This window comes from Oryctolagus cuniculus, chromosome 1 (assembly GCF_964237555.1).
Source record: "Oryctolagus cuniculus chromosome 1, mOryCun1.1, whole genome shotgun sequence".
NCBI classification, from domain to species: Eukaryota; Metazoa; Chordata; class Mammalia; order Lagomorpha; family Leporidae; genus Oryctolagus; species Oryctolagus cuniculus.
Genome location: NC_091432.1, coordinates 161,623,450 through 161,647,110, shown reverse-complemented (window position 1 = coordinate 161,647,110; position 23,661 = coordinate 161,623,450). Strand labels below are relative to the sequence as shown.

The 23,661-nt window shown below is 45.9% G+C and overlaps 2 protein-coding genes across 5 annotated transcripts in view; both read left to right on the top strand.

Moving 5' to 3' along the window:
- PIP5K1B (phosphatidylinositol-4-phosphate 5-kinase type 1 beta) overlaps nucleotides 1–23,661 on the top strand; it is a 393,421-nt gene that overhangs the window by 140,549 nt on the left and 229,211 nt on the right. The gene's annotated exons all lie outside the window — the stretch shown is intronic.
- Nucleotides 11,512–14,104, top strand: PABIR1 (PP2A Aalpha (PPP2R1A) and B55A (PPP2R2A) interacting phosphatase regulator 1). The gene has a single exon (XM_008256179.4). The coding sequence runs from the start codon at nucleotides 11,534–11,536 to the stop codon at nucleotides 12,521–12,523; it is 990 nt and encodes a 329-aa protein (XP_008254401.3). The 5' UTR covers nucleotides 11,512–11,533; the 3' UTR covers nucleotides 12,524–14,104.

Genomic DNA, 23,661 nt, shown 5'->3' with positions numbered 1-23,661 from the left:
TGGGTTCAAATCCCAGCTCTGCTCCCATTTCCAGCTTCCTGCTAGTGTGCTCCGGGGGGGGCAGCAGGTGATGGCTCAAGTGCTTTGGTCCTTGCTTCCCACTTGGGAGTCCCAGACTGACTTCCTAGCTGCTGGCTTCAGCCTAGCTTAGCCGTAGTCACTGCAGGGGTTTGGGGAGTGAACCAGCATATTGGGAGGGTACCGTCTCCTCTCTTACCCTGCCAAACTGACTGACTCATTTAGCCTCAGAATCCAGATCCCTCGGCTCAGATTTCTCTACCACTTACCTAGTTTCATCACCTTTGGCAACATGATGAACTGATTTGTCTCCTGCCCTCAACTGTGGAATGAGGATGGTAACCGCAGAGATAGGGTTGGGACAGAGAGTGAACACTGAAGAGACTGAGAAGGTTATCTGGCACCTGTGCTGTTAGCACCTGTAAATTTCCGTTGTGTGATCATGATAATGACGACAGCACGAGTCACAATGCAAAGAAACCTACTGTTGCAGACTCTTCAGTTTCAAAAGAGCAAAGAAGAAAAGTCTGTATCGCTTCCGAGTACGTGTGAACTTTCCAGTATCCAAACTCCTTGGGGGATAAGAAGTCATTTCCTATCAGCAAATGGTGCTGAGGGTGAGAAAATCACGTGGACAATGAATTGTGGTTGTTGAGTTGATAGATTAGCTTGTATGAGAAGGGGAACATCAGAGCGCCAAGCATACTTGGTCCCTTTGTGATACATTTACTTGTGTGTAGCTTGAAGCCAAGCTGTATGAAAGGAGAAAATCCAATAATATGCCTTCCTTTATCTAAGATTTATTTATTTGAAAGGTAGACTTACAGAGTGGGAGGAGGAGAGTGAGAGAGTGAGCTTCCATTCTCTGGCTCACTCCCCAGATGGCTGCAACGGCTGGGGATGAACCAGGCCTCATGTGGGTTCTCCTGCTTGTGTGGCAGGGGCCCAAGTACTGCTGCCTTCAGGGTGTGTTAGCAGGGAGATGAATCAGAAGCAGAGCACTCCCATATAGGATACTGGCACCACAAGCGCTGGCCTGAAATCCACCGCACCACAGTGGCAGTCCCTGAACTGCCCTCTCTCTCACTAACGAACATTGCTGTATTTGAGAGTCTTGGAGGTTAGGTTCCTCATGGCTGCAGGCGTCATCACCCGCTATAGACAAGATATTTACTTTAAGTGTTTTCCTTAGTCAGCTTTAGGTTTGGGGCATGTGCTTCAAACTCATTTGAAGTTCCTTAAAGCCTGCCTGTAGGTTTCAGCTACCTGGAGGGAGAGACGCACCAATGGTATCGGTCACTGTTCGACGTCTCGAATCTTTTTCCAGTTTCTTGCTTTACTCTTCTTTGGGAGAGGCTGGGTTCAGCGTTTCATTGAGCACTGTCCGTGTGTGTCTGTGTGCAGTTTACTGTATGCCAAGAAGGACAGTGACATGACAGCACAATTCAAATCAGGATTTCAAATGAATAAATAAGAATAAGCCTCTGGGATTAGTCCCAATGGCACAGTTCAGCACTGCCGGGAGTAGACGCTGCTGTGCGGATTAGCAAGGGCTGGCTGCAGGGAATGGCATTCCGTGTGCAGCTGCATTTTAGGTATTTGATGGCCTCTTACCCCATGGCATCCACCTCTTCGCAGACACACAGAGCCAGACAGTGAAGATCCCAGAAGTGTGGTTTTGCCCATTGTTCCTGCTCAGGAACTCTCCGTGTTTGTGTATGAGCCTTTCTATTCATGCTTCTTAGACCACAGCACATGTGTGGCTCTAAAACTACTAAGGCTCAGGGAAGGTGATGAAGAGAGAATTTCCTTCCACACAAACTGAAAGCGAGGAAGCAAAGTCCCCTGGGGAAGGTGGTACAAGAGTGGGAAGGATCATTTTGTGCTCAGGGCACTGAGCATGTTGATAAAAGAACGAATGTTGATTGTGTAAGGCCTTTACTGTTTGTGAGGCCTATTTTGGGCACTATATTATTTGATCCTCACAAGAGTGAGGCTGTGTTGCATTTCATACATGAGAAAAATGATGCCCAGAGATGTTGGCAGACTTGCATGAGGTCACAGTGCTGCAAGAGTAGTTGTTGCAGTTGTAGTTCTTTGCTGTTTGTCCTTTGTGCTCAAACATGTTGAGCCTTTGTTGAAGTTTCGTCAGCAACCCAGTGTTGAAATACAGCTAGGTTGGCAGCTTTGTAAGTTGTAAAGTTAACTTCATGCATTTTACATAAAACTATAACTTCTTTTTTCTTCTTCTTGACAAATGGATTTATCTTCCAAAGGAAAGACAGCAGGCAGGCAGAGAGCCTGTTTTTAAATTTTTAATCTGTGGAAAGGAATAACTGATAACAATCTTGGATATGGCTTAGGAAGAGTTCAGTGTCAAAGAGAAGGTACCAAGAGATGGACACTGTCTAAAGGTTTGGAATCATGAGAAACAAGGAACAGTACAGACCCTGTTTTCATTTAAAAGATTAATGAGAATGAAACTGCGGACTGGATGGCTATTTAAAATCTTTTTTTAAATTTAAATTTTATTTGCGAGAGAGAGAGAAAGAAATCGTTGATCCACTGGTTCACTTCCCAAATGCACGCAACCTCCAGAGCTGGACCAGGTGAAGTCAGGAGCCCAGAACTCCATTTGGGTCTCCCACAAGGGTGGCAGGGACCCAAGTACTTAAGCAATCATCTGCATCCCAGGATGTGCATCAGCAGGAAGCTGGGTTGGAAGCAGAGTAGCCGGAATTTGCACCAGGCACGCTGATAGAGTATGGTGGCATCGCAAGAGGCAGTTTCAGCCACTGCACAAATGCCCACACCATGGATGGCTATTTAATATTTTAACATTTTCCCTGCTATTTCTCCTTGAAAGAATTGAACAGGTTGAATAGAGTAACTGCAACTAATGTGTATTTGTTTCCATGAACTTGGCTGTAAGCTTCTTCATCAATTCCCTGTGGCCCTCTTCTCCCCTTCTCTACTCCCATATGAAGTACATGACTTCCTGTGGTGGTGCCATGGGTTTTGGCTGTAATCAAAACTGAAAGTTGACACTATACCACAGCAGTACATACAGTACTATATATCAATTTGAAAAATACAAAATAAAATGTAATCCCCAACCCAGTATAGTTCTAGCAAACAATATAGCCTTTTTATCTGGTGCTAAGGAAAATGGACTTCATCAATAAATACAAGAATACTGTTTTAATGAACTTAGATGGGTCAGTGTAGCCCCTTGATAAACTTCTGCCTTGATATTCTACTCCTTGCTGTTGCTTTCAAGTTTTGAGGATGGTTTTAAGCAATCTGGAGAACACTGCCCTAAATGTGCCCTCAGTAATCGTCTGTGGGGGTAAGTGGTCACTACGTTTCTGGGATGGTTGGTTTTTCTTTCATCGTGTTCAGAGAGTAAGTTCATTGTGGCCAGCATCGAGTCTTGAAACATGGTTCTCGTTCTACACTTAGGGCCTAACAGCTGCTGATTGAGTTCCTTGGGTGCCACTTCAATTGTGTTGTTCCATGGATTTTGCCAGGGAAACCACTAAGAAGGCAACAGAGCTGACTGTGGTTGGATAGAATACTCAAAGACTGCCAGTGAGAAAATAAACGTCAGTACAATGTAATGCACTTTGCTTCCTCCCTGTCCCTTCTTAGCAGTAAGTGACTTTGAGCACGGTGTGAGAACAGGGCCGAGGAGACGTAGTGGTTCTCCGAGTGACCTGTGACTGGCCTCTGGGCTGCTGGTGTGAGGCTGCTGGAGTGTGTTGTTGTTTAGGGCCCCAGTGAAACTCAGCTGCTCCTGCCTCCTGTCCCTGCACTGCCCAGGCCAACTAGCGCCTCTTCCACGGATGCTGTCCTCAGTCAGAGGTTTGGAAGGTCAGCCTTCCAATCTGGTGTTAACTCATGGTTCCTGTCTGAAAAAGTGTCTTCCAACTGAAGTATGTTCATAATCTATTCCCTTCTCTATGTAGGTTCCAAGTTCCCAGTGCTGTTTTACTTCCATTTGAACAGTAACATTTTCAATGTAAGCATTTTCAGGTGCTTCAAATAGTTCATGGAAGATGCAATTAAAAGATGCTTATTTTGGTGCAAATAAAATATTGAGATCTGTGCACACAAGGGGCAGTCTACAGAAAGTTTATGGGAAATGTGTATTATGAAAAAACTATGAATTTCAGTCTTTTTGCACCAAAATAAATTTACCTTTTAATTCTACTTTCAGTGAACTTACCAAAAAAAAAAAAAAAAAAAAGATTTGATTTCATGTTTTATTTGAAAGGCAGAGTTACAGAGAGAGAGGGAGATTTTCCATCTGCAGGTTCACTCTACAAATGGCTACAATGGTCAGGGCTGAGCCAGGCTGAAGCCAGGAGCTTCATCAGGGTCCTCACAGGGTGCAGGGACCCAAACATTTGGGCCATCTTCCCTGCTTTCTTAGGCCATTAGCAGGGAGCTGGATCTGAAGTGGAGCAGCCAGAACTCGAACAAGCACTCATATGGGATGCTGGCACTGCAGGCGACAGCTTAACCTGCTGCACCAAGATTCCGGCCGTAGTTGGATCTGTTTTTAAAAACGTGCACCCTTATGTAACCAGCATAGAGATCTGGATCTGGAGCATGTTCTCACACCCAGCCCGGTCAGCAGTCCCAAGGATAACCACTGTTTTGACTTTTTTTTTTTTTTTTTTTGACAGGCAGAGTGGACAGTGAGAGAGAGAGAGACAGAGAGAAAGATCTTCCTTTGCCATTGGTTCACCCCCCAAATGGCTGCTATGGCCGGCACACTGCGCTGATCCAAAGCCAGGAGCCAGGTGCTTCCTCCTGGTCTCCCATGGGGTGCAGGGCCCAAGCACTTGGGCCATCCTCCACTGCCCTCCCAGGCCACAGCAGAGAGCTGGACTGGAAGAGGGGCAACCGGGACGGAACCGGCGCCCCAACTGGGACTAGAACCCGGGTTGCCAGTGCCGCAGGTGGAGGATTAGTCTAGTGAGCCGCAGCGCCAGCCTTGACTTCTGCCTTATTCTTGAACTTGATAAAAACAGTCATGGAGTAAGTGCTCTTTTGTGTTTATTTCATTCAGTATCATCCTGCAGCCCTTTCATGTTGCTGAGGAAAGGGTTCCATTGCATCATATACTCACTGCTTCAACTGTTGAGGGATGTGTGGATTGTGCCCAGTTTAGGCTTACAATAAATAATCACGTAAGGGAGGTTCTTGTACATGTCTTAGCATTGACATAAGCACAAGTTTCTCTTGGGTGTATACCCAGGAGAGGCATTGCTTAGTCATCCTGTGTGCATACATTTTTTTTAGTATGTACTGAAAACATTTTCCCCAAACATTTGTACCATCTACCTTTCCTGAATACCTAAGCTTTCCCTAGGTGGTTTGCCCTAGGTTGATGCTGGTAGTTATGGTAGCGTGGTGCATACCTATCACCCACCTCAGATCATACATGTGCACACACATTCATGTTTCACATTCACTGAATACAGATTCAGAGGTGGAAATTGGCCTTCTCATATGCTTGGAGGCTTAATAGCAAAACGCTGCCCTTAGGGATCAAAAGACAACTGTTAGTTTAAAGTAATCTAATATTAATCACAATGAAGTTTAACTATGGAATAGGCTGGCGCCGCGGCTCAATAGGCTGGTCCTCCGCCTAGCGGCGCCGGCACCCCGGGTTCTAGTCCCGGTTGAGGCGCCGGATTCTGTCCCGATTGTTCCGCTTCCAGGCCAGCTCTCTGCTGTGGCCCGGGAAGGCAGTGGAGGATGGCCCAAGTGCTTGGGCCCTGCACCCCATGGGAGACCAGGAGAAGCACCTGGCTCCTGCCATCGGATCAGCGCGGTGTGCTGGCCATAGCGCGCCGGCTGCGGCGGCCATTGGAGGGTGAATCAACGGCAAAGGAAGACCTTTCTCTCTGTCTCTCTCTCACTGTCCACTCTGCCTGTAAAAAAAAAAAAAAAAAAAGTAACTATGGAATAGATGTCTGGTTTTATGGCTTAGGAGTGAGCATGAATCGCAGCTGTGTAAGCGTAGTGTTTAATTCACAGAGTAAAACCAGAAGGGTGAACTGACTCAGAGGTCTCTTGGATCCTGCCTCTGCCCTCATTCATTGGCAACAGGCTGCACTGCATTTATGGCATTTGTCCTCGAGTCCTTTGAAAGGAAGCAGTAACTCAGTATATTAAACACTCCTTAGAATACTCAGCACTGAGCATTTTAATTCTATTAAGTATCAGGATATGGTTGAAAAAGAATGGAAATTTGGGACTTCAGTTTCTTAGTTTGCATGTTAACCTTAGTTAACCTGTTTAGACCAGGGGGCATTATAATTATAACAGTATTCCTGATGGAAGAAAGAACTGGGCTGCGCTGTGGCATATGGGGCAAAGCTGCACGCTTCATGGCTGGCATCCATATGGCCACCGGGTCCTGTCCCGGCTGCTCCACTTCAGATCTAGCTCTCTGCTAATGACCTAGAGAAAGCAGTAGGGAATGGCCCAAGTGTTTGGGCCCCTACAGCCATCACAGGAAGACCTGGATGAAGCTCTTGGCTCCTGGCTCCAGCTTGGCTCAGTCCTGGCTGTTGCAGCCACCTGGGGAGTGAACTAGCAGATAGAAGATATCTGTCTCCCTCTTTCTCTATAACTCTGCCTTTCCCATAAAAACATAAGTAAATCTTTCATTTTTAAAAAGATTTACTTTATTTTAAAGGCAAAGTTACAGAGAGAGAGAGAGGAAGATAGAGAAAGATCTTCCATCCTCTAGTTTACTCCTCAGATTGCTGCAACCACCCGGGCTGAAACAGGCCAAAGCCAGGAGTCAGGAGTTTCATTGGGGTCTTGCAGGTGGATGCAGGGGCCCAAGCACTTGGGCCATTTTCCACTGCTTTCCCAGGTACATTAGCAGGGAGCTGGATCAGAAGTGGAAAGGTTGGGACTCAAACCAGCACCCATATGAGATGCTGGCATTACAGGCGGTGGCTTAACCTGTTGTACCACAGCACCAGCCCCCAAAATAAGTAAATCTTAAAAAAAAAAAAAAACGAGCCGGCGCCGTGGCTCAATAGGCTAATCCTCCACCTTGCGGCGCCGGCACACCGGGTTCTAGTCCCGGTTGGGGCGCCGGATTCTGTCCCGGTTGCCCCTCTTCCAGGCCAGCTCTCTGCTGTGGCCAGGGAGTGCAGTGGAGGATGGCCCAGGTGCTTGGGCCCTGCACCCCGTGGGAGACCAGGAAAAGCACCTGGCTCCTGGCTCCTGCCAGGATCAGCGCGGTGCGCCGGCTGCAGCGGCGGCCATTGGAGGGTGAACCAGCGGCAAAGGAAGACCTTTCTCTCTGTGTCTCTCTCTCTCACTGTCCACTCTGCCTGTCAAAAAAAAAAAAAAAAAAAAAAAAAAACTGTAAAAGTAAGGAGCCCTTAGGATTAGCATAGAAAAGCCTGTTAGGCTAGGCCTTCAAATGGTAGAGTTCTCTCCTCTTTGGAACAGAGGTCCATTTGGTCCATCCATCCATTCATACAGTGATTCAACAAAAGTTATTGAGCACTGCAGGCCAAGCCTGCTCTAGATACTAAGCGTACAACAGGGAACAAAGCAAAGGCCTTATTCTCATGGGGGGAAGGGGCCGTGAAAGGAAAGAAAATGCATTCATGTATGACATGCGGTATGCAGGAGGAAAATTAGGGTAAGAGGCATGGAATGAAAGCCGTTGCTTTTTATAAGGGGCAGGGCGGATTTAGTGTCAGGGAATGCCTCTCAGTGATGCCTGAACAGGGACCTGCAGGGACTGAGCAGAGTGGACAGCCACTGGGAGAAGAGTGGAAGGGGAAGGAAGGGCCAGAGCAAAGTATGGAGGCCTCTGCACCTGGAAGAGACAAAGCGAGGGGAAGAGGAGTTGGAGACAAGGCCAAGAGGATGGCAGGGACCCTCATCAAATAGGGCTGTGGGGGCTGTTGTAATAACTTCAGCTCTGGATTTTGAACATAAAAACTACCATTCAATTTTTTTTGTAATATTACCTTGCCTTTTGGGTAGATGACTGTAGGGACAAGAGTAGAAACAGGAAAAATAGCTAAGAACAGCTAATAGGTATGTTTAAGCTAGAACCAAATGGCATAGAGGTTTGATTTTAGGGATTTATCACCAACACTGTGTGTGTGGGTTTTTTTTTTTTTTTTTTTTTTGACAGGCAGAGTTAGACAGTGAGAGAGAGAGACAAGGAGAAAGGTCTTCCTTCCATTGGTTCACCCCACAAATGACCGCTACGGCTGGTGCCCTGCGCCGATCCGAGGCCAGGAGCCAGGTGCTTCTCCTGGTCTCCCATGGGGTGCAGGGCCCAAGCACTTGAGCCATCCTCCACTGCCTTCCTGGGCCACAGCAGAGAGCTTGACTGGAAGAGGAGCAACCAGGTCAGAATCCGGCTCCCCAACTGGGACTAGAACCCGGGGTGCGGGTGCCACAGGCAGAGTGAGCTGTGGCGCCAGCAGAACTTCATTCATTTGTAACACCTCCCTTTTCATCCTCTGCACACCAGGCAGTCAGGTTCTGTTGTTGCCTTGCTGTTTCTGAAACCCATCTCCTCCTGCTAAAACTTTGTTTTTAGATCCTCTCTTCATCTCATAATTAACCATCAGATTCTCCTTCTGTAATGCTTACACAATTCAGCAAAAAGAATATAGATTTTTGCAATGAGACCTCAATTCAGATTGGTTCAGAGTTTTGTCCTCCCTTGTACTGGTTGTAGGGCCTTTTGTAATTTTTGATCTTCAGTTGTCACTCTATAAAATGAGCATGACAATGCCTAATTTGTAAGATTGCAATGAGGATTAAGTGGGACTATAGAGTGAAGTGCTTGGAAGGGAGTGGGTGTTTAGAAAGTGTTGGTTCTTTTCACCAGAGATTCTTTGACTTGACTCCACACAGCAGATTGCAAAGCATTTCTCTCATTGTGTGATTCTCTTTTCAGAAATCTGCAAAAGTGGCCGGTGCCACAGCTCAATAGACTAATCCTCCACCTAGTGGTGTCGGCACACCGGGTTCTAGTCCCGGTCAGGGCGCCGGATTCTTTCCCGGTTGCCCCTCTTCCAGGCCAGCTCTCTGCTGTGGCCCGGGAGTGCAGTGGAGGATGGCCCAAGTGCTTGGGCCCTGCACCCCATAGGAGACCAGGAGAAGCACCTGGCTCCTGGCTTCAGATCAGCACGGGTGCGCCGGCCGCAGCGCGCCAGCCGTGGTGGCCGTTGGAGGGTGAACCAATGGCGAAAGGAAGACCTTTCTCTCTGTCTCTCTCTCTCTCACTGTCCACTCTGCCTGTCAAAAAAAAAAAAAAAAAAAGAAATCTGCATAAGAGCCCTGTTGCCCCACATGATAAATGCAGGCACTCCTTCTTGGAATTAGAACTCCATCTTCTGACTCCCACTTCTATATCCAGCTTTTTTTTCACGTCACTTATTCTTCTCCATATATTTCATATATTAGCTTTACTCACTATTTTATAATCTGCCTCTTCAGGATGGAGTGTCATCTGTTGAAATCTTACCTATCCTTCGAGCCCTGTCTCAGACACATTGCCTTCCCAATGCCATGCACAATCTGGAAACGTTTTCCTCCATTCCTAAAATGCTAGCATGCCTGCAGGAGACAGCTTTATGCTCTCGCTTGGGGCAGACGTTACTTAATCTCAGTGTCTGTTTTTCCTGAAAGGTAAGGGCAATAATAATAATAATACCCACTGATACGAATATTAACTGAGATTGGATGTGAAACATTTTGTATGGCATCTGGCACTTAGAAATCATGTAAATCAGTTTGTATAACTGTAGGCGTGAATAGTTAATGATTACTTTTAACAACAGGATCTGTATTTTATAGGAACTTCAAATAAAAGTTGTCTGAGATGTAGTGGAAAGAGACATGGACTGAAAGAAACCAATAGACTTGGATGGATTCTAGTAGTGGTTCCCTTTACTCAACAACTTGGTGCTTATCCTCTCTGGATCTTGCTTCAACAACAAAAAGGGACTGGACAAAAAATGACTTAACTGTCTTTAAGTTCACGTATCCATGTGGCTATCTAATAGCCACCTCCAAATCAAATACAACAATCAACACAGAATTAGTAATTTCTATACCTCTAAATATGTTGCTTCTCTGATTCAGAAAGTAACACTATCTACCTAATTTAAGTAAAAAAAAATGAAGTCAGTTCTTGACATACTTCTTTCACCATCTAAATTTAATCTCTCCGCAAATCTTACTGCTACTGCTTCCAAAACCTCCTGAATCCATCTTCTCTCCATGGCCACTGCTTATTAGTCCAATAATCTCTTGTCTGTGCCTTTGCCATTGGTTCCTAACCCACCTTTCTGCCTCCACTCTTGCCTTCTTTCAATGCTGTTACAAATACCAACCTGACAGTATGACTTCCCTATGTACAATTCCCTAGCGGACTTTCATCAGACTGAGAAGGAAACCCAGACTCGTTTACACTCCCCTTCACCCCCCTCCCTTATGCTTCAGTGGCACTGCCCTTTTTTCTTTTCCTGCTAACCGATCACGGCTGCCATGGGCCTCAGCTCTTGCTGTTCTCTCTGCTTGGACTACTCACGCACAGACGTCTGCACCACTTCTCCTCCTCGTCCCTTACATCTCAGCTTTCATTGCCCCTTGCCTCCCAGCAGCTGGGCTTTAACACGTGATCCCGTTTTTGTTTTTTCCTAAGGCTTACCTCTATCTGCAAACAGCTATTTATTTACCCACCCCCCCACCCTTGACCCCCGTGGAAATGAAATGTTCTCTGAAAAGGCCCATTTCTTGCACAGTGCTTGGCATGTAGTAGCTACCCAGGAAGAAACTTTGAATGACTGACTGAATACATTTAATTGAGACATAAATGTTTTATATTAACTGCAAATTACCATCCTCTCTGGTCTTTCTCCGGATGGTTCTAATCTCCCACTAATCTTTTCTCCAGACTGCAGCCAGCGAGCTTGTCAGTTGTTGTTAACCCCACGTTTGAAAACCTTTGGAGATGTTACTGTTCTCAAGAGACACACCGTAGCCTGTCCAGCTCCCAGTCAGTCTTCACTGCGGGCCACACGCCCCCTCCCTTCCCCTCCTGGTTCCTGCCTGGCAGCTGGCTGCGTAGCCCCTGCTGCCCGCTTCCTAGAAGGTTCTACACCATACCACTTAGCGTTCTACTTCGCGTTTCGGGAGATGGCCTCTTCCTGGGGAAAGCCCTCCCTGATTCGGTCAAGCCCCACTGCCCGCCATAAAACCCCACATCACTAAGGCCCTTTGAGAGCTTATGTTCGTTTCATTAAGTAGGCATTCCTGAACGTAAACCTATCAATATGCGCTAATAGGAGCTCGCGCCCAATTAGCTCTTCGCGGAAGGAACGTACACTCCAGCGCCCAACCATTCGCCGCCCCTCCCCCCGGCGCCTGTGGCGCAGCGATTACGCACTTAGCAGGCGCCGCGGAGACAGATAGCGCAGAGCGCCTGCGCGAAGGGGCACGCATGCGCACACGGGAGGGCCCGCTGACAGATTCTGGGTGGCAGCGGCGGCGGCGGCGGCCCTGGACTGCGGGGAATGGGAGTCCTAGGTCCCTGACTGAGCACCGCCCCCGCCTCCCTGCCCCCGACATGGCTCAGGAGAAGATGGAGCTGGACCTAGAGCTGCCTCCGGGTACGGGCGGGAGCCCGGCGGAGGGCGGCGGCAGTGGCGGCGGCGGGGGCCTTAGGAGGTCTAACAGCGCCCCCCTGATCCACGGCCTCAGTGACACTTCGCCGGTGTTCCAGGCCGAGGCGCCGAGCGCCAGGCGGAACAGCACGACGTTCCCGAGCCGCCACGGCCTGCTGCTGCCGGCCTCCCCCGTCCGCATGCACAGCAGCCGCTTGCACCAAATCAAACAGGAGGAGGGCATGGACTTGATCAACCGAGAGACGGTCCACGAGCGCGAGGTGCAGACCGCAATGCAGATCAGCCACTCCTGGGAGGAAAGTTTCAGCCTGAGTGACAACGACGTGGAGAAATCCGCCTCCCCGAAGCGCATCGATTTCATTCCGGTGTCCCCAGCACCGTCACCCACCCGGGGGATTGGGAAGCAGTGTTTCTCACCATCCTTGCAAAGTTTTGTGAGTAGCAACGGATTGCCCCCGAGCCCTATCCCCAGCCCAACGACCCGATTTACTACTCGGAGAAGCCAGAGTCCCATCAACTGCATTAGACCAAGTGTTCTTGGACCATTGAAAAGAAAATGTGAAATGGAAACTGAGTATCAGCCAAAGAGATTTTTCCAGGGCATCACCAACATGCTTTCTTCCGACGTTGCACAGCTGTCAGATCCCGGGGTGTGTGTGTCTTCGGATACCCTTGACGGAAACAGCAGCAGTGCGGGATCTTCCTGCAACTCACCAGCGAAAGCCAGCACTGCCGCCGACTCTCCCGTGTCACCTGCCCAGGCAGCCTCGCCGTTCATCCCTGTAGATGAGCTTGCATCTAAGTGATCCGCTCGTCCTGAGACTTTGTGGGCTTTTTTTTGCAATGGAGAGAGAGGAGAGAGAGAAATCAAGTTGGAGCAAGCACTGAACTCTGTCGATTAATTTGAGGCTATTTCCTATTTGACCCTTTTCCTCTTTTGGGATTTCCTGAAATGTTGTTATTCTAGAGACCTCTCATGTCAGGTTCCTGCGGATGCCCTTGAATTCAGTGTAGTAATATTTTTGGACTTTTTCCCCTAAGTGTGTTGAAGCATACATCTTTACGCTGCTAATATGTCTAAATACATATGTTATCCCTTGATTTTTTTAAATAATTGAGAGCTCTATTTATTTATGGGATTATTAAGTTCTGATGAAAATATAAATGTTGAACTAATCAGCATAGTAAACTGATGTTTTAAAAATTCCATAATTCATGCACACACTAATTTTAATGTTATTTTTCAGTGATTGCTAATTTCCATTTGATAAAGAACGATAACTTACCTATTTACAGCTTTTAAAAAAATGTTAGTTTTAAAATGAATGCAGTGGTTGTCTCTTTTACCCAGGAATCCTTAGTGGGTTTTCCTGGATACAGAAATGGATGGGAGGAGGACTGATAAAAGAACACCTCAGAAAAGTTTGCAACAAGTCTTAAAATTATATCCAAGTAAAACATTGAAGAAAAATGTTTTCTAGTGACATTTTAATAGTAATTCTGGTAGGTTGTGCAAATATAGCTAGTATTCAGAATTTTTTTTTTTAACCAGAAAGTACATTCTCTTGGGTGTAATCCTAAAGTAAAATGGGACGGTGCCTTGCAGTTGTATCCTGCTGTAGAATAGGCTGAGGCTGAGTTCTTTTTCAAATGTAGAAAACGTGTGGAAAGTCTGGTTGAAATTCAGAGCCTCCAGGCAGACAGCCCTCCGTCAATTCGTTGATGTGCTTTGAAATACCCATTGTGCCTCCGGTTGAAAACTCTTGCCAGTGAGTAGGCGGAGCAGGTTTTTTGCTGCTTGTGTACCCTGTGTAGCTGTCCCATCCCTGGTTTCCCCTTGGTTGGGAAGAGTGGCTGTTTCCTTGTCAACAGGTCCTTCCTCCCAGCCTTCCACCAAACTGGGGCACCATGGGATAGGCAAAGGTACGGTGTGAATCAGGTTTCTGACAGCAACAAACGGAACTGTGAATTGTTGAACTCAGTGGTTAAAGCTGGGGCTGGAGTCAACTGTCTTGGAGATGTCAGTTAACCAAGAGTCGATGATTTGTGAGAGAAGATCAGTGGAGTGTCACAGATAAATCATTGTTTAACTTAGGTTTTGTTAAAGATAGAATTATGGAATGATGGGTGTTTTTTGTTTCATTTTGGTTTTACCTTTTACAATGAAAATACGAATCACAATTTTTTTATATTGTACTTCCTTTAATACCTCATATATTAACTAGATAGATAGATAAAGATACACAGACAAAAAGAGTGCAGCAGGAGATTCCGTAGATCAAGGCGAAAGCCCCAACTTAACGTTTTAAAGTTACTGCCTCCGAAGACTTTAACAACTATGTGGAATTTTTACTACTGTGAGAATAAATGGAACTGGTCAACTCTTGGCAGTTGCTTCAAGGTTCAGTGAATTATATTAAGGGTAAGATTGTGTCTACAGTTTAAAATTCTGTTGTGGGTAACAGTGTCCATGCTCCTCAAATTCAAGCCTGTATCAGTATATCCAGTGTCCTATTGGGTGCCTTGACCTGCTTCCAGATGGACTTTAACTTCAGCATCTTCAAAACAAAACTTTTTTTTTTTTTGTCATCTTCTCACTTACCTATTTCTGCCTTACCTAAAGTGATGCTGTAGCTATCTAATTTCAGATCATCCAAACTAGAAGTTAAGGTAGACTCTCTGACTTGCCCTTTTCCCTGTTGGTCACATCCAACTTAAGCACCAGGCGTATCAACTTTGCTCCAGAAATGAATCTCACACTTCTCCCCTTCTCTATAATGCTCTTGATATAGCTTGAGTTCTTGCGTAAGTGATCTCTCTGCTTATCTTCGGCCTCTTGGTATAATCTTCACACTGCCTCTAGAGTGATCTTTCTAAAATACAAACTTGATTTGTTTTTTACTTTCCTGTTTGTAAACATGGGCTTCCCCGTTGCCTACAGTTCACGGAATGATGCTTGTAGCTTAGTACATAAAATGTTTCGTGGTCTGGCCATATTCTAAATTAGCTTCACTTTTCTTCTCCTTCTTGCTCTGCAAACACTAGACTATTGGATGTCCTTTACAAGGCCCATATTCTTTGATGTGGCAGTACTTTGGGATAGGTGGTCCCTTTTCCCTAAAATGCCGTTCTTGATCTTTTCATCCAGGTCAGTGCTTGTCTTCTTTACTACATGTGAATGTAATTATGAAGGCATTGCATACTTGTTGATTATTAAGTATTTCAACAATGTGCATAGCTATAGAGTAAAAAAAAAAATAACAGGGGCAGGGTCTGCCTTGTGCTACCTGAAATTAATCTTCCCTAGCTGTAGGTAACTCTTAACAATTTGTATCTGTCATTCAAGATGTATTAACTCAACATTTTCATGTTTCTGTGTGTTAACCAACACATCATCCATACCTTTCTTTTCTACATACCTAATTATTCATCATGACTTTATGATTTCCTTCTCTAGAATCTGCCTTTTTATTTCCATCTTTGCCAGGCCTCTGGGTCCTTTTGTCTGGCTTCTGAAGCAGTCTTGTGCCCGCCACACTCCCTCTGCTTGGCCTCCCATTTGTTCTGTGTAGAGCTGCTAAGGTCGTGCTTCTCAGTCTGCAGATCTGATCCTTGTATCTGCCAGTTTAAAGCCCTTCAGCTGCTGCTTGTTCTCGAGAGTAAACCATGTGTATTAATTACAGCCTAGGAGTTCCTGAAAGCTCCGGCCTTTGCCTCTTCCTCCCTTTGTTGTCTGGCTTGCTTTATTAATTTATTTTTTTAAAGATTTTATTTATTGGCCGGCGCCGTGGCTCACTAGGCTAATCCTCCACCTTGCGGTGCCGGCACACCGGGTTCTAGTCCCAGTCGGGGCGCTAGATTCTGTCCCGGTTGCCCCTCTTCCAGGCCAGCTCTCTGCTATGGCCAGGGAGTGCAGTGGAGGATGGCCCAAGTACTTGGGCCCTGCACCCCATGGGAGACCAGGAGAAGCACCTGGCTCCTGCCTTCAGATCAGCGTGGTGCACCGGCCGCAGTGGCCATTGGAGGGTGAACCAACGGCAAAAAGGAAGACCTTTCTCTCTGTCTCTCTCTCTCACTGTCTGCTCTGCCTGTCAAAAAAAAAAAAAAAGATTTTATTTATTTGAAAGTCAGAGTTAGTGGGTGGTGCCACGGCATAGCAGGTAAAGCTGCTGCTTGCAGTTCTGGTAATCCATATGGGTGCTGGTTTGAGTCCTGGCTGCTCCACTTCAGATTCAGCTCTCTACAGTGGCCTGGGAAAGCAGTAGTAGAAGATAGCCCAAGCCCTTGGGCCCCTGAACCCACATGGGACACCTGGAAAAAGCTCCTGGCTCCTGGCCTCAGATCGGCGCAGCTCCGGCTGTTGCGGCCCATTAGGAAGTGAACCAGTGGATGGAAGCCTGCCTCTCTTCTCTCTCTCTCTCTCTCTCTAGTTCTGACTTTCAAATAAATAAATAAATAAATAAATCTTTAAAAAAAAAAAAAGAAAGAAAGAAAGAGTTAGAGGGAGAGACAGAGAAAGAGATTCTATCTGCTGGTTCACTTCCCAAATGGCCACAACAGCCAAGACTGAGTCAAGTAGGAACCAGGAGTTTCATCCAGGTCTCCTTTCTGTGGGTCAGGGGCTCAAGCCGTTGGGCCATCATCCATTGCTTTTTCCAGGCCCTTAAGAGGGAGCTGGATTGGAAGTGGAGCTGCCGGGAAATGACCAGCACCCATACGGAATGCCAGCGTCATAGGTGGGGTGGCTTTACCTGCTATCCCACCATGCCAACCCCTGTTTTCTTATGTACATCATATTCTCTCCTCTTTTAGGTCCTTTTATCAGATCATTTTCCTTGAAAGTATGGAAACCTTTATTTCTATAAACTCATTCTTCTATATAGATGGTCAGTTTTCAATCAGATAAGGATCTGTATTGATAAGGGCAGTTTGCTTATAATAGTATTGTTCATAAAATCAGTCATTACCCTAGATTATATGGGCTTAGCACATGTACAAACAGCAATTACGCTTCAGAAAAAAAAAAACACCTTTTTTAAGGTTTTCATATTGCTAATCTGGGAACTTTGTGCAAGAAGTCCTAAGGCAAATATCAACACTCAGTTAAGGTACAGTCTGTCATAGATAATAAGTTTCTGTGTTATGTTTTCCTTTATGACGTTTGTGAAGAACACAGTGTACATGGAAAAAATAATGGCCACAAAACCCGACTGTCAGGTGTCAGAACCTTCAAGGATACGTAGAAGACAGCTTGTGATCCAGAGTAGTGTGGGTCAGGCTGCCTGCCGTTGATTTGCGTTTCTCAGCTCAGCCAGTTACATAACTGCAGCAAAGGACCACTCTTGAGATATTTGACAAAAAGGACTGGAGGAGTGGGGGGAGACAAAACACAAAAGGGAAACAGCGCTGAGAAGGTTTTTTCTTTATGACTTTGTTTATAGGTAGTAGAACAAGTGTAACGGTCCAAGAGAGAGGGGAGGCAGGCTGAGCGAAGGTCTTAGAACACATGCATGGCAGCTTGCAGTTGGATGGACCAGGCTTGGGAGCTGGTTAAGTGGGTACTAGATAAATTCAGTGAGTGCAGCAGGTCACCTTTCTGCTGAAAATGTAGTTGGAATGGTTGGCCAAGGCACTGAGCATGCTCAGAGGAGTTAGCAGTGGACTGGGGCGTTTTTTTCAAGGTCTTACCTTACAATCGGCCACAACAGAGTATGCAGCGAATGTGCCTTCACTGTCTAGCAGTTTTGCCCATTTGTCATGGTCAGTTTTGTTCAGAGAATCAGCCCAGAGTGCAAGCCTTGAATTCCATTTAATTTGGTGATAGTTTGTATCAGATCACTCTCTGGCGCCGAAAGAGACAGAGTTCTGATCCCTTCCCTAGTTTACATAAACATTTTTCTTAGAAGTTGTGAGGACCTTTATGTAACAAAGGTGGGAAGGCTTGCCGTGTGGCAGTCACTGTTCTAGGTGCTCCCCAAATGCATTAGTGCCCTTAGTCCTTATCCCGGTTACCTCCTTTTATTCATGAGAAAGTGGGACGCGGGTTGGTTCACTTGCCCAGGATTCCAGAGCCCAGAGGGAGGCAGCCTTTTGTAGGGGTTAAGGACGCAGAGCACGTGGGTCACTGTGCACAGCGCTTGGCGTGCTGGGCGGTTTCTGCCCACGGGTCACCCCCCATTGCTGCTGTGACAGTGGGTCTGATTGTCATTACTGTCACCCGGCCTGGACCGACTGAGGCACCTTTTCTGTATCCTCCCTGATGGATGAAGCTTCCTGCGTTCACACTCACAACAGGACACTGCCTTCCAAGGCAGCCTGTCCTTTCGCAAGGTGGATGCTTCTGATGTAAGAGAATCTTTCTTACATGGAGCAGACCTTTTCCTCCATAGCTCCCGCTGTGAAGTCCAAGTCCAGCTTTCTGGAAATTCAGAGCAAGCTTGTTTCTCAGGTGCTTGCACTCCCTTCACACAGCAGGAACTCTGATCCCCCCCTCTTGACTGCTTCCAGATTTTAGACATGCTGGGGAGCTTTTTCAGTGTCCTTCCTCTGAGAAGCAGAGCTGTCATTTCTTGGCAGCCCAGATTTTCACAAGAACGAACTTCCTTCGAGGCCGTGTTTGGCTTCCTGGGTGGGAAGCACGAGATGGCCTAATAGCATGAGTTTTTGCCAATAGTAATAAAAATTAGTGCTAATGCTTCCTGAGCACTCAGTGTGAGTGTAGAGCCTGTTTTTAGTGTTTTCCGCTCATGAGTTTATTTAGTCCTAACTACCCTGTGGGGGCAGGTGCTCTGAATATTCTCATTTAACATGAGAAAACCAGGTACATTTTCTCAAGACCCTATTACTTCACTTTTTGTTCCCTTTTGAACTTGGGGCTTTTTTTTTTTTTTTTGTCTTTTCCTTGTTGATATGTTTTTGCTTGTTTAGATAAAACCTATTTTCTATTTCACTTCATAACTTGGCTTATTTTACTAGTGCTGTCACTCATATTCTGCATGAAGTGATGCATTTATTTTAAATGGTACTTTTAGATGTTATTATCATATTAGAGAAACTTATCAGGATTGTTTTCCTTACAAGTAAACTAAGGAAGAGATCATGATTCTACAGTTTTACATATTTTTAAACTAATTTGCTGTTTGAAATGGTAAGGAATACCGAAACTTCAGTCTTAGATTGTTTGTACTGAATTTTCTCTAAATACACACACATTTTAAACTTTGTTGTGTCTGACTTTTGCAGGATCCCTGGTTGTTCTTAGATTATCATTCCTAGTGAACAAAGGCAAGAACCAGTTTTTTCCCTTCTCTTAAAAAAAAAAACAAAAACCTAAGTTAAAAATAGGTCATATTTTAAAGAAAAAGTAACAGAATTCATAGAATGATCTGCAATGTCATATTGCCTAAATAATAACAAGCTTGCCTTCTTTCTCTGCGGAAAGCTTTGCCCAAAGATAAGAGATTCAAGTGCAGAGGAATCAAACAAAGCCTGGGGAACTTTAAGATTTTAAAGGAATGACTGATGAGTAAAGGGATCCATGAATACACTTTGGAACTGGTGCTTAGACAGAGTTCCACAGTGTCACAGCCCGCATTTGGGGGTCAGAAACAAACCATTGAAAGCCCCACTTGGTTCCAAAAGGTCAGTATCTTTTTCAGAAGTTCAAGGAAGACTTTAAAGTCACTTCAGAAATAACTTACTTCTGTGTGAAGCTTATTGGTGAAAACAGCTTGTAACGGAGCAGAGTTAGGTGGCTTGCACCTAACTCTTGTGCATGTCTACCCAGTGCACGTGAGTGTGTGTGCACATGGGCCCTTCTCTGTGCACTCGGAGCTGTATTTAGCTTTCTTCCCGGTTTAGATCTCGTATTTTCCCCTACTCAGTTTCTTGAATAGCTGCTTTAGCTTTTGTAAATGATACTGAACTACACAGACACAGAGAAAATAGAATTGCAAAATAATTTGCAAAAAGATTTTTTAAATCCATAGTTTTGTATACTGTGCATATATGTACATTGTAAGATCACTCATTAACAAATTCTGAAGCAGGGGGACTGAAATTAGAGAAGAGAGAAACTGTTGGTTTTATTTACCTGCCATGGTTCGGTTCTGCATCAATGCCAGGAAAAATTTTGGTTCTTTTCCAGTTACCTACAGTGGTCCCTCAAACCAAAGTAACGTCTAAGCCTTCGGTAGCAAGGCATGTTGGGAAAGAAGACAATTAAGAAAGATCCTTTGTGTCCTAACAAAGTAAAATGGTTCTTTGAGGTAATCACTCCCGTGAATCAGGCAATCCTTGCCCCTTGCTCTAAGGACAAAGAAAGATTTGACTGCTGCAGCGCCAGGAGGATTACGAGAACTCGGGAGTGACAAGTAGCTATTGAGGGCTGGTGTCTTTCAGAAAGAAAAAATCGAGGTGCAGGATGGAGTGGGAGCGGGGGTGATGGATGCACCTGCTGTTTCTTTTGGCACCGTGAACATTCTCCTGGGCTGTCGCTGTGAGCTCCCTGCTGAGCAGAGGCTGCTGCTGAGGGTGCTTCTCATGAATGTGTGTTGGCTGCTTGTTTCACTTCGGTTAGGATTTGGACTTGAATCAGTATGTGTTTAATAATTTGTTTGAGCCTCGTTCCCTTAATGTTCTCTTCTTCATTTTTTTTTTTTTTTTGGTTTGTTTTTAGATGTATTTATTTGAAAGGCAGTTTCAGAAAGAGAGGGAAAGAGAGAAAAAAAAGATCTTTCAGCTACTGGTTCACTGCACAAGTGGCCTCACTGGCCAGGGCTGGGCCAAGCCAAAGGCAGGAGCCTGGAGCTCCATCCAGATCTTCCATGTGGCTGGCAGGGGCCCAACCACTTGGGCCCAGGCGCATTAGCAGCGAGCTGGATCAGAAGTGGAGCAGTTGGGACTCAAATCATGCTGTATGGGATACTTGCATGGCAGAGGGTAGCTTAACCTGCTTTGCCTCAGTGCCAGCCTGAAGTTCTCTTCTTTTGAGTCCTGTGAAATATGATAAATAACAATAATGATAGTAATACTTGTCAGATTAATTGTTAATTCTTTGAGTCAAGAACTGAAATTCTTGGAGCTCTTCACTTGCCAATTTGTACTCCATTTTGAACTCTGACGTAGAATTCTGTACCTGTTTATGAGGTCTTTTTGAAGACCCTATTTACCACACTCTTGCTACCAGAAATTTTAAAATGAAAAGCTGAGTATGCAGCTTAGTGACTACCCCTTAATTCACAATTAAATTATGCAGCATCAGTAGAAGAAGGCCTCCCCCTCCACATGTTCCCTGAATTGGAGGATTTTATTGCATTTATAGTTACTCACATTTATACTGAGTAGGTGAATTAATAGATGGATGAATGGGTGGATGAATGGCATGCACTGCTTTTGTTGTGTTGATCTGGCAATATTTGTGGTGAGATTTTATTTCTTCCACTGACAGTGACAGTGCCATTTATAAACTGATTTCATAAGCACTTATTAAGCATTTACTGTGGCACATACTGCTTTTAAGGGAAAGGAATACACTTGAATTCTTAGTGAGAAGTGTAGTTATACTGTTGAGCTCTTTATGGTTTGCTAAGAGAGTAGGAATTCATTCATGAAGCAACGTTGATTTGAGCACCTGTCGTGTGCCGCAACTGGCGTGTCTCTTAGGATACATCAGTGTGTCAGGCTCCTGCACACACTTAGCTGACTTCATTCTCCCAGGGTAGGGGGAGAAGCAATAAGCAACAAGTAAGTAAATTACAGCGTGTGTGTGTGTGTGTGTGTGTGTTTAGAGGAACAAGGAGGTCATTGTCTGCAGTGGGTACTGAAGGGGATTGTTGCACATTCTGATGGCATAGTGTCTTGTGTGCCTGTGAAGGACATTGGCTTTGGCTTTGACTGTGAGGGAGGCAGAGAAGCCTTTGTGAGGGGTTGAGCATGGAAGGGACATGATCTGTCTCTAGTCTCTGGCTGCATCGAGATGAGAGTAGACTGTGAGGGACCGGCTGGGAGCAGGGGTACTGATTAGTCAGCTAATTAACAATCTATGTAAGAAATACTGGTGGCTTGGATGAGTGCGGTACCAGGGGAGTTGGGACAAGTGGTTAAATTCTAAATACATCAAGAAGTTAGAGCCAACAGATTTTACTGGCAGATTTAGGTGGGCATGAGAGCAAAGTAAAGGGTAACCCTGAAGGCTGTGTGCTTGAGCATCTAAGGGTTGGAGCTGCCATCCACTGAGGCTTGGGAATCTTTGGATACAGTAGGATTTTCTAGGTGGATGGAGGGGTGTAAGTAGCTGAATTTTGAGGAGAGGAAGAACTGATCCTTGGTGTCTGGCGCTGTGGCTCACTTGGCTAATCCTCTGCCTGCAGTGCCGGCACCCCGGGTTCTAGTCCCGGTTGGGGTGCCAGATTCTGTCCCAGTTGCTCCTCTTCCAGTCCAGCTCTCTGCTGTGGCCTGGGAAGGCAGTGGAAGATGGCCCAAGTGCTTGGGCCCTGCACCCGCATGGGAGACCAGGAGGAAGCATCTGGTCCCTGGCTTCGGATCGGCGCAGTGCACCGGCTGTAGCAGCCATTTGGGGGGGGGGGGGGGTGAACCAACGGAAAAGGAAGACCTTTCTCTCTCTCTCTCTCTCTCTCTCTCTCTAACTCTGCCTTGGGACACTCTGTACCAGCAAAAAGTCAGCAAATGAAGATTGGGAGGAGCAACCAGGGAGGTGGAAAAAGCCAAAGAGTATGGCACTCTCAGAGCTTTATGAAGAAAAAATGTGCGCAAGAGAAAGGAGTGGTCAAGCGCATCAGTGGCAGCTGATGTGACAAGTAAGACAAGCACTGAGCACTGAGCACCACACTTACCAGCATGGAACGCACAGTTCCCTGTGAGAGTTGCTCCAGTGGAGGGTGAGGGTGGAAGGCTGTTCGGAGTTGGGTGAGGGAAGAACAGATAGGCAGATGAGACAGCTAGATGGCTGAAGGAAGATCCAAGGTTCTTCTAGATGCCTGAGGTCAGAGAGGAGCTAAACAAAAGGACTCTCTGTCTGCCTTTTATTGGAAAATTGATATTAAATGCTGCACAGGCAATGTTCCTCTCTTCCCTTACATATGGTTGATCGTGGTTGAGGAAAAAACCCAAAACAAATGAGAATTTTCTTTACTTTTTATTGGCCTTTAGCAGAGGTTGTGTGTGTGTGTGTGTGTGTGTGTGTGTGTGGCGGGGGGAGGGGAGAGACAAAGACACACACAGTTAAGTGGTTCTACTACAAATGTGAAGAAACTGTTCAAACCCAAGGCTTTCCGATTCACTTCCTTCACAAATGTATCTGTTTTAGTCCCTCATCATCTGTTTTTCTTAATGGCTTTTTTTTTTCTGCTTATAAGTTGAAACTGAGTTCCACGCCCGTGACACAATTATTTCTCCAGATTTGGCCCAGTTTCTTTTTTTTTTTTTTTTTTTTTTTTTTTTTTTTTTTTTGACAGGCAGAGTGGACAGTGAGAGAGAGACAGAGAGAGAAAGGTCTTCCTTTGCCGTTGGTTCACCCTCCAATGGCCGCCGCTGCAGCCGGCGCACCGCGCTGATCCTGGCAGGAGCCAGGAGCCAGGTGCTTTTCCTGGTCTCCCATGGGGTGCAGGGCCCAAGCACCTGGGCCATCCTCCACTGCACTCCCTGGCCATAGCAGAGAGCTGGCCTGGAAGAGGGGCAACCGGGACAGAATCCGGCGCCCCAACCGGGACTAGAACCCGGTGTGCCGGCGCCGCAAGGTGGAGGATTAGCCTATTGAGCCACGGCGCCGGCTCTTGGCCCAGTTTCTTAACCCAGACACATTTTCCTCTTCAGTAAGTGCTGTGAATTTTTGAAAAAGTAGTTCATTGTTCTCTTAGGTTTTACATAGGTGCATTTGCTCTTCCTTATTCCTTTTCAAACTACTGCTGAATAGTAGGAGGTGGGG

Bases quoted from the DNA above. Each gene is read 5' to 3' on its own strand.
- PABIR1 (XM_008256179.4), top strand. From the start codon at position 11,534: ATGCGCACACGGGAGGGCCCGCTGACAGATTCTGGGTGGCAGCGGCGG.